Source organism: Haliotis rufescens, unplaced genomic scaffold (assembly GCF_023055435.1).
Source record: "Haliotis rufescens isolate VD_foot unplaced genomic scaffold, xgHalRufe1.0.p SCAF_29, whole genome shotgun sequence".
Classification (NCBI taxonomy): domain Eukaryota; kingdom Metazoa; phylum Mollusca; class Gastropoda; order Lepetellida; family Haliotidae; genus Haliotis; species Haliotis rufescens.
The window spans coordinates 1,085,341-1,097,577 of NW_025963990.1; the positions used below are offsets into that span (position 1 = coordinate 1,085,341).

The 12,237-nt window shown below is 42.3% G+C and overlaps 1 protein-coding gene across 1 annotated transcript in view; it reads right to left on the bottom strand.

Annotated features, from left to right (window-relative positions):
* Window positions 1–376: 376 nt before the first annotated feature.
* The window catches only part of LOC124137742, a 134,959-nt gene continuing 123,098 nt past the window's right edge, over window positions 377–12,237 (bottom strand). Inside the window, exons 132-140 of the mRNA XM_048402758.1 lie at window positions 10,158–10,272; window positions 9,580–9,784; window positions 8,391–8,564; window positions 7,726–7,939; window positions 6,038–6,350; window positions 2,841–2,931; window positions 2,288–2,317; window positions 1,419–1,541; window positions 377–1,197 (exon numbers count right to left, since the gene is read on the bottom strand). Coding sequence (XP_048258715.1) covers window positions 952–1,197; window positions 1,419–1,541; window positions 2,288–2,317; window positions 2,841–2,931; window positions 6,038–6,350; window positions 7,726–7,939; window positions 8,391–8,564; window positions 9,580–9,784; window positions 10,158–10,272 — 1,511 coding nt within the window. The 3' untranslated portion in view covers window positions 377–951. The remainder of the gene's footprint in view (window positions 1,198–1,418; window positions 1,542–2,287; window positions 2,318–2,840; window positions 2,932–6,037; window positions 6,351–7,725; window positions 7,940–8,390; window positions 8,565–9,579; window positions 9,785–10,157; window positions 10,273–12,237) is intronic.

Below are 12,237 nucleotides of genomic sequence, written 5' to 3' on the forward strand. Positions count from 1 at the left end.
CGAGACCCGTGAAGATCATGGGTAGAATAGATCTTCAGCAATCCATGCTTGTCGTAACAGGCGACTATGCTTGTTGTAAGACTAACGGGATCGGGTGGTCAGGCTCGCTGACTTGGTTGATGCATGTCATCGTATCCTAAATGTTTGGATCGATGCTCATGATGTCAACCACTGGATTATCTGGTCCAGACTCGATTATTTACAGACCGCCGTCATATAGCTGGAATATTGATGAGTGTGGCGTTAAACAACAAATAAACGAACACGGACGAGGTCAATATACGAAACAATCGACCCCGGACTCGACCCCTTCGACGGTCTGACCGGACCTCGGCCTCCATCACGACCGAGAGGGAATATACTGACGAAAACAACGTTTGATTTGCTGAAGAATATTTATTTTGGAGAAAAATGTCAATAACTATATTAAAAAGTACAATTATGCGATTCATTAATACATTCATGTCTGGTGCGTGATCGGTTGTGATAAATGCAAGTACAATCTTCAGCGTTGATCTTGAAAGTGAATATTTAATATAACCGTCTTAAACGGATTAAAATATACATGTTTTTAACTTTTTTAACTTCAACAAAGTTCATATTCAACTTTCCAATGTCCGCTCGAGTTATATGCGTGTCTTGACGCTAATTTAAACTTTCTTACAACAGCAGAGGAATAATCTGTGAGATTTCATTAATAGAAACACACAGCCAACATTCATATATCATTTATCGATGACATCCTGTCAGCAGTTTCCATCAATGGAAGCCCTTGTAATTAGATTATTAGACTGGGGATTATTATTTAATTAGCTGATTTTTTCAACATTCAGTAAAGTAACCTTTATTTTTAAATCAACCATTTGCACGACATGTGTTTACAAATAACAAAAAGTAAGTTACATTTAAGCATTTTCTGAAAGACAACTATCTAATAATTTCTGGAGTTCTTCAAGCATCATAGTCTGGTTCCGGTTCGGGGCCGGGGGCGACACGGCGTGACTTTCTTCTGCCCAGAGACTTGCCCCTGATAAGAGAGGATGAACTGCTTGGTCTTTCTTCGTAATCCTCGACTGGTGTTCTGGGCCGGTCCGTTGTTGCACCACGAGTGAAGTCAGGACGAGACAGTTGATGTCTGGAGTGGACAAAGCGGATGTTTGCCTCTCCCAGATGTGGCTCACTGGTTAGGACTCTTGCCTGGAGAAAAAAACACCAACTTAGTAAGTACATTTTCAGCATTCCATGTCTGGAAAGCTACTGGTCCTGCGTTTTAATTCCGGATTCGTCCTGATTGTGATCCTTGGTGTTTTATACGAAACTCGTGCATCACTTTAAGCCGTGATATCATGGACATACTTTTGTAAGCGGAGTATTCTGCAATGTTTGTACATTTAAATAACCAAGCTGTAGTTACTCACGGCATCGTGGTCGTGAAGATGGGGCACCGGTCGCAGAGATCGTTCTGACCTCATCGGAGTTGTGGGGTCATCTGGCCGCCGACTGGGCATGAACACGCCGGACGCTCCGGATAACGCACGGGACTGTGAACAGTTTAATATGAATATAATTGGATGACGACCTATCCTAAAAGAACGTGCCTACAGTGCAAGGTCTAAGCCTGTGTCGCCACTGTCAAAATGGCTACTTCTAGAGTGAGTGAGTGAGCGAGTGAGCGAGTGAGCGAGTGAGCGAGTATAGTTTTAGGCCGCTATTAGCAATATTCAAGCAAAATCACGACGGGGGACACAAGAAATGAGCTTCACACATTGTACCTATGTAGGGAATCGATCTCGGGTCTTCGGCGTGACGACTGAACGCTTTAACCACTAGGCTACCCGACCACCCCTGCGACCTCCAGAGGACTCGTATTGGGAGATACTACTTAATAGGATACAGAATGCTTAGTTGAGTCATCAGTAAATACTTGTAAACATTTCTGAAGCTTGTACATTTTATTAACACCCATTAAGAGGCTATAAAAATATAGATATCTCATATAAGAAATAAAACTACGACTCGTGGTCGTTGTTTGTCGTACAATAAAACACTGCAGGGATAATAAACCACTCGGGGTTGCGCCCCTCCTGATTTATTCTCCCTGGAGGGATTTATTGTATGATAAAAACGCCCACGAGTCGTTTGTTTCTTTAATAAAGCCAATTAGAGAATTACGTAGAGTAACCTTTGTACTCATCAAAAAGGTGTCCGGGCAAATCAGTGTCCGGACTTACATTACATTTGAGGTTCAAGTTTATGTTGTTGACTATGAGGTAATATTGACACTTACCTTATGGCTTTTCTCACTTCCGCTCAAATCCTGAAAGAAGTAATTACTTATTTTTTACAATCCAATTTTACAATTTTTTACTTATTTTTTACAAAAAAAAAATTCTTCATTACTCATGATTGATAACTTTTCACGAGGTAAATTGTCACAGATTAAGATTTGGCTGAATAGCAGTCGTGTCAAACGAAAGAGTGGATGAGAGTGTGAGCATCATATTTGTTTACATTATGCGGGCATTATCAACAACGCAGCAATCATGGACATTCACTGCAAAGTTAGTAATAACTATATGTCAAGGGGACTGGGAATCTAGTTACGAAATAGACAGAAATTAAAAATAATAATTAAAAGACTTCTATAGCTAATTGTGAAGAAACAACCATGACTGCTAACCCTACGTGTTGAATGAACAGGAGCTATATTATCAATGGTACACGGGGAAGCATACTGGTTATAGTATACTAGTTAAGCCTTTTCTGATGTCTTCGTCCCTTCTGAAGTCTTGCTGGAGTATTGCCACATTGGTGTACTCTAAACTTCTCAACATACTTACATCACTAAAGCCTTCATTGACAAAGGGTGTTCTGGATCCCTTAGGTCGGATACGGAAGATCTTGTAAAATGTCAATGACCAGTGGAAACGTCTGGAAAACAATGTGTAAATAATCTTGAAGAACTTGTCAGTAATTGCCGCTACCAAAGTGGCATGGACATCCTCTTGTAGCAGGTCAGCGCAGTGTTAGACCTCATAACCAACACGATTCACACCTGTACGTCTGGCATTTGAAAAGATACAGAGTCAAACCGAACCAAAGTGACACACTCCTAGAACTGTGCACTTTCGAATCATTGTAAACATGCCATCAGGCGTTCATGTTGGTTTTCAGCAAGTATTTAGGTTTCATTTTGTGTATTTATAATCGAGACATGACGAATTATTTAAGACAACCCTTGAGCCATTGAGTATTTATAAGAACAAGTACTCAACCGTGTTAAAATGAGAAACTTACACATAAGGGTTGCGAGATTGAAACTTATAACGTATCAGTATTTGCAAGTTTAAATTAGTTGTTGTCCATTTTCAGAGTTGTTTGGTCAGAATCATATCTGGTCGAACTGTTTTGGAAGAAGGTATATGATATATTTATAATCTAAACATGTACCTTTATGCAGGACAATAACACACATACCGTTCTGTAAGACACACATATGTGTTATATGCCCCAGGGATACACCAAACACTTCAGACGTAACCATGTCACGAACTACGTTATTTCCCAAACACAAATGCCATCTTACTTTCGACTATATACGGGGAGTGGCTGAAGAGTTCTGAACCTAACTTTGATGGACTGCTCTAAGTATTATCTGAGGTCCACACACGTCTTTCAAGGATGCTGGTGCGCCTTCATCCCAAAAAGTTCCCCACAGCATAAATGATGTCATCACCATTTTGTATAATGCTTGCCAGACAGTTCTTCCTACAAGTTTGGAAAGACGTGGATCTCTGACGAATAATACAGAGGATATTCAATAATTCAAATCGAAACTCATGCACTGCAGCCATGGCAACAGCATACTTGTGCACAGGTCCATGGTCCAACACACGTTTCGTGGGCCTTCTACGTCATTTAGCCTTGATATTCTCACGCAGTTGCTAAAGCAGATTAGCACAATATCGGCCATAAATGGTCTGACCTCTTGTGAGGTCGTTCACAATTGGATTCCGTTGGAATCCCAAACTACTGAAGCCATCATGTTGCCAGCTAATGGGTCTGCTTCAAAACGACGAAAATTATCTTGAGAGATGGGAAACCCAAACCGTTTCTGATCAGGAGACAGAAGCATTGGAACCCAGTGTTCTGAAACCTTTGTCACACCCAGGTCATTCTTAAGAATGTTTCCAATTCTCTCATAGGGGATGCCGACTGTATTGGCTATGTGACGTGTGGTGAGTCGTCGATCCTCCATAATCATATTATCTGTCTTATCATGTGTCTTATTCCTTAGTAAGTGCGGTTGAAGGTCTTCCTGATCTTGGATCATCATCAAAGTTCTCTCTTCCCCTCTTGAACTCCGCTGCCCACTCCATAACAGTGGCAAAAGAAGGAGTATCATCCTCTTACGTTGACACCATGTCCGCATGTATGGCTGTTGGACTTAGCCCTTTCAGTTGGCGATACTTTATGACAGCACGGTTACCAGTTTTGTGCATTTTCATCAACAGGGAATACCTGGTCACTTTGCTGCCTGCAGAACTATGCTGCCTGGTTGTGTATTTAGTTCAAATGCAGCCTGTAAACACGGGACGTAATGTATTTAATACACGGAAACTTTTAAGGGTGTACCATACATCCTTCCTAGCTTACAACTCTTCAGCCATATCTTGTATTTAAACATATCATAACGACTCTCGCAGTACACAATGCAAAGCAATTCCAAACTACACCCATTGATCCGGTGCTAGCCAATGCATTCTGCATCAGGAATTATTCTGAGAATGAACTCATTCGACTGCTTGAAATTTTGGATAAGTGGTCATTTCACACATTTTGGAGTGAACGTTCTTCAATGACCTTCCAAGCTACATGGACTTTTGTTTCTTCCAATGAAAGTGAAAAGGATAATGGTTGGAGCGTGTTAACAGGTGGTATGTTTATAAAGAAACGAAGAATAAAAGAGTAATAAGAAATCCATGCAAACTATGCGATATTTATAAAAAAATGTAACCACAACTTCCACTGGCGTGATAAGACTGAACATGCAGTATACGTAAGCCATGACCATGCCAACAAACGTTCCATCAGTGATCAACTATAAAAAGCAAGCAGATGTATCACACTAATATAACATCCCTCAGTGAACTACCTTGTCACAAAGTTCTTGCACATTCCAGCTCACACCAGTTATTGAATCATGCTAAATTACCTGGGTTGACTGCATGCATATTCTTCCTTATACAAATGTTGCCAGAATCATGACACAGTAGGTAAATATTGTTTTCTGTAACACATAAACAGTTCTTATCTTCGGAATTTATCTATACATCGAAAAAATGTACAAGTGAGGATTTTACGCACTTGTGAAAGCACCAAGGTTTGCTGAAAAGGATTCATTCGACCAGCTGAAGTTAGAACAGAGGTGTACTTGAGACACTTTTGCATTACTAGGTTTACTTGGTTTAAAGACCAAATAGGTTGTGGGCCCATCTCTTTCCTTGGGATAAAACGAGGCTGCCTTACGTGTTTCTGATAACACATAACAGAAAGAGTTATTTCCCTTCCAATATCGATCGCCTTTTCATTGTGCAAATTTGACCTCCACAGAAAATTACTGTTCTTCATATTATAATGTTATTCAACGTTGTGAACTATGGGTCGATTGATTTGTAAAGCAGGTGATATATAGTTGTAAGCCCTTTTGTAAGGGTTGAATTAAAGTTGTTTGTAAAGAAAATGTAAATATTAAGTAAAGGATAGTTCTTGTTTAGAAATAAGAAACTAGAATTTCATTTTCACCTTCGTCGGCTAAACTTATAGAGCTTATATCGTCATACCAGTAGGTCCTCTCAATGTCTATTTTCGGCAATTTGAATGGAATTGGAACGTCGTGTTATATTTAGTGTCTTACTCGTTTTATACTCGACAGGTGATTGACGTACCCATTGATTGACGTAGCCATTGATTGACGTAGCCATTGATTGACGCACCCATTGATTGACGTAGCCATGCGGACATGCGCAGTACCTACCCTCGTTTGAGCATGCAGAGATACCAAGCTAGCAAGGATAAGATGATTATCAATATCCCCGCCAACACAATCAGACCGATCATCCATGCTTGCAACCCATCACATTTTGGATTATCTTTTGCACATGCGCAGTAGTATCTGTTGACGTCGTTGTAGCAGACGTACGGCCAGGAACACGGAGAGCTGCTGCACTCGTTGACGTCATCCTCGCAATGAATGCCGGTCCAGCCAGGTGCGCACGCACACTCATAGTAGAGGTCAAAACCTTCAGCACGGCGGTAGTTGGTGCAGTTGTACACGCTTTCCTTCTTGCCTGAAATTATGTATGTGAAGGTATAACTTGAAATAGGTGTGTGGCATGTGGGGATTTTGTGGAGATTGTATGACAAAGAGCTAATCATTCTGCGATTCTTACAGCGAGTCTTATCGAGTTATTCGTGTCCAGGAATATTTTTAACTGGAAGACTTATCGATTTTAATAATGTTAAGTTATGGCTAATGTGCTGCTTTCTTTCTCTGTGTCCAAACAGCTGTGAAGTATGTTTGTCAGTTGTTAATCGAACCGAGAACAAAATGAATCCTAGTTTGTTTGTTTTCAAATTCATGAAAGGGAAGATGTTTGTCATGAAAACTTTTCATACGTCGCGAATCACTTCAATAAAGATTCTATTGCCAATGTGACGTTAAATATTAACTTACTCATTCAATGAATATTCCCCGCTTCAAATCCTTAAAAAGGTTTCCTTCAACCAGTATGATTGTAGGATATATACAATCCGTGTTTTTAACTGTGACTTTGTAGGTAATTCTTTTTTTGTTGGTATTCAACTTAGTGTTCTGATATATACTACTCAAAAGAAGTTAAAGAACACCCTATTCTTTCATATCTGTCGTAACTTGTTTTGTGCAGTATAGATTAGAAACATCTGCTCCAGAGATGGAACAAGAGAAAGAAAACATTTTCGCCTCTTAGGAATTGACAAGTCTCGTCTTTAACCGGAACGTCAGTTTAATTTCATCATCAATACTTAGCAGGTTTTCATACAATGTGTTCGTCCATCATCCATGCATACATATGGCCGTTTTGAAATGTAGCTGCCATTGTTAATCGAATCGAGCCAAGGCCTGATCGTAATGACGTGGAAACCAGCGAGTGCTCTGACCAATGAGCGCTCAGATTACATCGACCAATCAGCACTATTTCTCGTGCAACATGTGCTGCAGCTCTTGAGGCATCTAGTCTACACATTGCTGTAATATGAAGCAACGGTAAGGTTCGCACACGGTTCATGCAGGTTCGGAGCTTGGCTCATTTGACGTCCATGAGTCGTTCACAGTATTCAGGGGTGATGGAGGAGTATAGTGTGGCAAACACGTGAAATATTGACGATGGCCTAATTTCAGTTATAGCGACAAGTTTCTGCGTCAGATCATAATGGGTATATCTTTCCAGTAAATGTTTGGTCCTGTATGTTATAATAAAGGCTACAGTAAGTTTTCGCTGATGTGTATTTTCGTAGGACGATTGCATGTGTGATGATTCGAACTTGGCTTTTGGCATGACGAGCCAGCGCTTTAACCATTAGGCTTCCAGCCAAATCAGTTCAAGCTGGTCAGCACACACACACACACACACACACACACACACACACACACACACACATATATATATATATATCATAGCTTACTTTTACATGTTCCTCCATTCGCGCATGGCCTCTCCATAACAGTTGGTTTGATAGTGATGACATCCGAGTATACCCCTGCTTGGTCCTGTGCGTATACACGGACCTCATCGTAACCATGGTAACCAGGGTCAGGTTGGTACTGGAAGGTCCTGTAGACCCAGTTGAGGGAGTCAGGAGGATGGGGGAGGTTGAGCCTGTCACAGGGGATGCCGCTCTGAAATCCATACAATATGCGCTGATGTTTGGACCATTACACTAGAAGAAATGGGGATGAACGTCTGTTTTAAGATTATTGCACTTATTCAGCGACGTACATGCATGTGTGTGTGGCTGCTTCTACTGGTCCGGACTAATGCCGGTTTTATAGTGCTTGTCCACTGAGATACCATGCCGCAGTTTAACATGATTACCCCACTCAGACAGTATACTGACTCCGAGCCGACCAGTCCTTGTTTTAATACCGAATGCCTTCTTTATATGTCATTTGGTATGATGCGGTCGTTGGCAGAAACACCGATCCTCCGCTCTCCGGACGGACGCTCTGGACCACAGAGGCGGTCACACCACACGAGGACACTGTTTCAAATTTACGCCCTGAATAGGACGGGTCATTTTTATATGAATACATGTTATAAATTCACGAATGCAATGCGTCTCTGACTGACCGTATTGTATGAGCAGGGTACCACGGTGTTCACGTCGCCGACTGTGAGGGTCCCGCTTGATGGCTGAGTGTAGTAGATGGTCATGTTGTCGTCAACGTCAACGTCGTACGCACCGAATTCCCATCTGTATGTTGTAGGGCTGCTGTCATTTACTCGTACCTGCTCCAGCAGAATCTGGAAAAGCAAATTACCCTGTCATAAACAAAGCCTTTCTATATTAGCGCCTTGTCTTGGTGACGATGTGTCCGGTCTTCGCACCAAGCTGAAGCTCCATAGCTATAACTTTATTATTTACTTGTTTACTTGACCCGTGAAGATCCGGGGTAGAATAGGTCTTCAGCAACCGATGCGACTATGCTTGTCGTAATAGGCGTCTAACGGGATCGGGTAGTCAGGCTCGCTGACTTGGTTGATGCATGTCATCATATCCCAATTGTGTGGATCGATGCTCATAATGTCAAACACTGGATTGTCTAGTCCAGACTCGATTATTTACAGACCGCCGTCATGTAGCTGGAATATTGCAGAGTGCGGCGTTTTACAACCAACAAACACAAATGTATACTTGTATAAGCCATAATGCTTGCCAATGACCCAACCATGTCCGTCCCTAAAGAGGAATTTAGGGCTCTGACCACATGACAGTTCTAGAAAGCATTCAAACAGCCCACCAGCTGTGCCCCGAGTTACTCTACACTGACCAATGGTAAGACACATTTATACCCCAACATGGGGACAATGTTGGAAGGTGGTAACCAGACAACAGTCCTTTAAACACGCCTAATGTACAACCCGCTCAGAATATGTGAAATGGATATTGTGAACAAGGTTAAAACCTTATTTGACAATGTGAGGTGTTTGCATGTGGTCTCCTTACACAAAATGTTGCTAATTGGTTGCTTCCCTTGATAAAGACGGCTTGCGGCAGCTCTACATAACACTATTTAGTGAGTGATAGTTGTACGCCGCTTTTATCAATCAATATTCCAGGAATATCACGGCGGGAAACATCAGATATGGGCTTCACACATTGTATCATTACGGAGAATCGAACCTGGGCCTTCGACGTGACAAGCAAACGTACCGGTATCTGACATAAAATGAGCAGTTTACCATCACCGAATTCACGGTAAGAACATGGGCCCTGTGTAGACTTAGAGAGGGAGCAACACATTGATATGTCGCCTACCAGGACTGGATGGGCCGGATCTGCGTGAAGGAAACTGATTCCATCACTGAAGATGAAGGCGCTTGGGGCGTCGTTGACGGAGGTGATGATGATGCTGATGTTTACAGCCGTTTCAGCCGGTGGTATCTCAGATTGAGGCACCTCATAAAGAATTACCGGGACCTCTACTGATCCGTAGTAGTTGGTAGCAGGTGTATAGGTCATCCTGAAATATATTATCTCGATTATCCGACGATTCCCCTGTGGGTAAAAAGCCATATAGCGGTGACAATTACATGAATGGATCACTGAAAATCAGAGATGACACCAGGTGTTCGGGAAAATGGTAAGCCTGCCCTGCTTACCAGATGCCCCGCTGTTGCACCAACACACATATTGGTGTCAGAAAGGTGTCAAGTTTTCCTTTGATATGTTTGGAAAATGCAAGATACTGACTGACGCAGACTTTCATAGACCAGGGTATAAATCGTTGGTTTCCAAACATATCATAGAGCCAGCCCAAATCCTCTGAACACGACTTTCTCATACTACACACCAACATATATACAACTGTACAGCTGTCTGAAGTAGCAACTCACAATCCATCCTCTGACAACGTCAGTTCTAAATCAGCCACAGCGAAGTTGTCACTAATCTTGTACTTGACCACGTCTCCATTGGCGTCTGTGGACGTCATCTGGTATACGATTGTACCTGGAACATTAACGAGTGATGTAAGTCTGTACTCTAGTGAGTGGCCTCTTCAATATTCGACTAGAAAGGCATGGCTGAATGATGGAGGAAGAGAGTCATAAGTGATTCATGTCTTACTTTGGTGACGTAAATGTTTACAGCGACTTGTGATGCCCAATACCACGAGCTAACCTGTTCCCGTCAAGCTAAAATACACATACCCTGATCTCTTACATGACACGATTGACAAGCTAAGAGACACATACCCTTATCTTCCTGCATGACAAGAGAGACAAGCTAAGAGAAACATACCCTGATATCTTACATGACAAGATAGACTAGCTAAGAGACACATACCCTGACCTCTTACATGACAAGATAGACTAGCTAAGAGACACATACCCTGACCTCTTACATGACAAGATAGACTAGCTAAGAGACACATACCCTGACCTCTTACATGACAAGATAGACTAGCTAAGAGACACATACCCTGATCTCTTACATGACAAGAGAGACAAGCTAAGAGACACATACCCTGATCTCTTACATGACAAGATAGACTAGCTAAGAGACACATACCCTGATGTCCTTGCATGACAAGTGAGACAAGCTATGCGACATATACCCTGGTCTTCCTGCATGACAGGAGAGACAAGCTAAGAGACACATACCCTGGTCTTCCTGCATGACAGGAGAGACAAGCTAACATACACATACCCTGGTCTTCCTGCATGACAAGAGAGACAAGCTAACATACACATACCCTGGTCTTCATGCATGACAAGAGAGACAAGGTAAGAGACACATAACCTGGTCTTCCTGTATATGACAAGAGAGACAAGCTAAGAGACACATACCCTGGTCTTTCTGTATGACAGGAGAGACGAGCTAAGAGAAATATAACCTGGTCTTCCTGCATGACAGGAGAGACAAGCTAAGATACACATACCCTGGTCTTCCTGCATGACAAGAGAGACAAGCTGAGAGACGTATACCCTGGTCTCCCTGCATGACAAGAGAGACAAGCTAAGAGACACATACCCTGGTCTTCCTGCATGACAAGAGAGACACGCTAACAGACACATACCCTGGTCTTCCTGTATGACAAGAGAGACAAGCTAAGAGACACATACCCTTATCTTCCTGCATGACAGAAGAGACGAGCTAAGAGACACATACCCTGGTCTTCCTGTATGACAGGAGAGACGAGCTAAGAGACACATACGCTGGTCGTCCTGTATGACAAGAGAGATGAGCTAAGAGACACATACCCTGGTCTTCCTGCATGACAAGAGAGACAAGCTAAGAGACACATACCCTGGTCTTCCTACATGACAAGAGAGACAAGCTAAGAGACACATACCCTGGTCTTCCTGCATGATAACAGAGACAAGTTAAGAGACACATACCCTGACCTCTTACATGACAAGATAGACTAGCTAAGAGACACATACCCTGACCTCTTACATGACAAGATAGACTAGCTAAGAGACACATACCCTGACCTCTTACATGACAAGATAGACTAGCTAAGAGACACATACCCTGACCTCTTACATGACAAGATAGACTAGCTAAGAGACACATACCCTGATCTCTTACATGACAAGAGAGACAAGCTAAGAGACACATACCCTGATCTCTTACATGACAAGATAGACTAGCTAAGAGACACATACCCTGATGTCCTTGCATGACAAGTGAGACAAGCTATGCGACATATACCCTGGTCTTCCTGCATGACAGGAGAGACAAGCTAAGAGACACATACCCTGGTCTTCCTGCATGACAGGAGAGACAAGCTAACATACACATACCCTGGTCTTCCTGCATGACAAGAGAGACAAGCTAACATACACATACCCTGGTCTTCCTGCATGACAAGAGAGACAAGCTAAGAGACACATACCCTGGTCTTCCTGTATATGACAAGAGAGACAAGCTAAGAGACACATACCCTGGTCTTTCTGTATGACAGGAGAG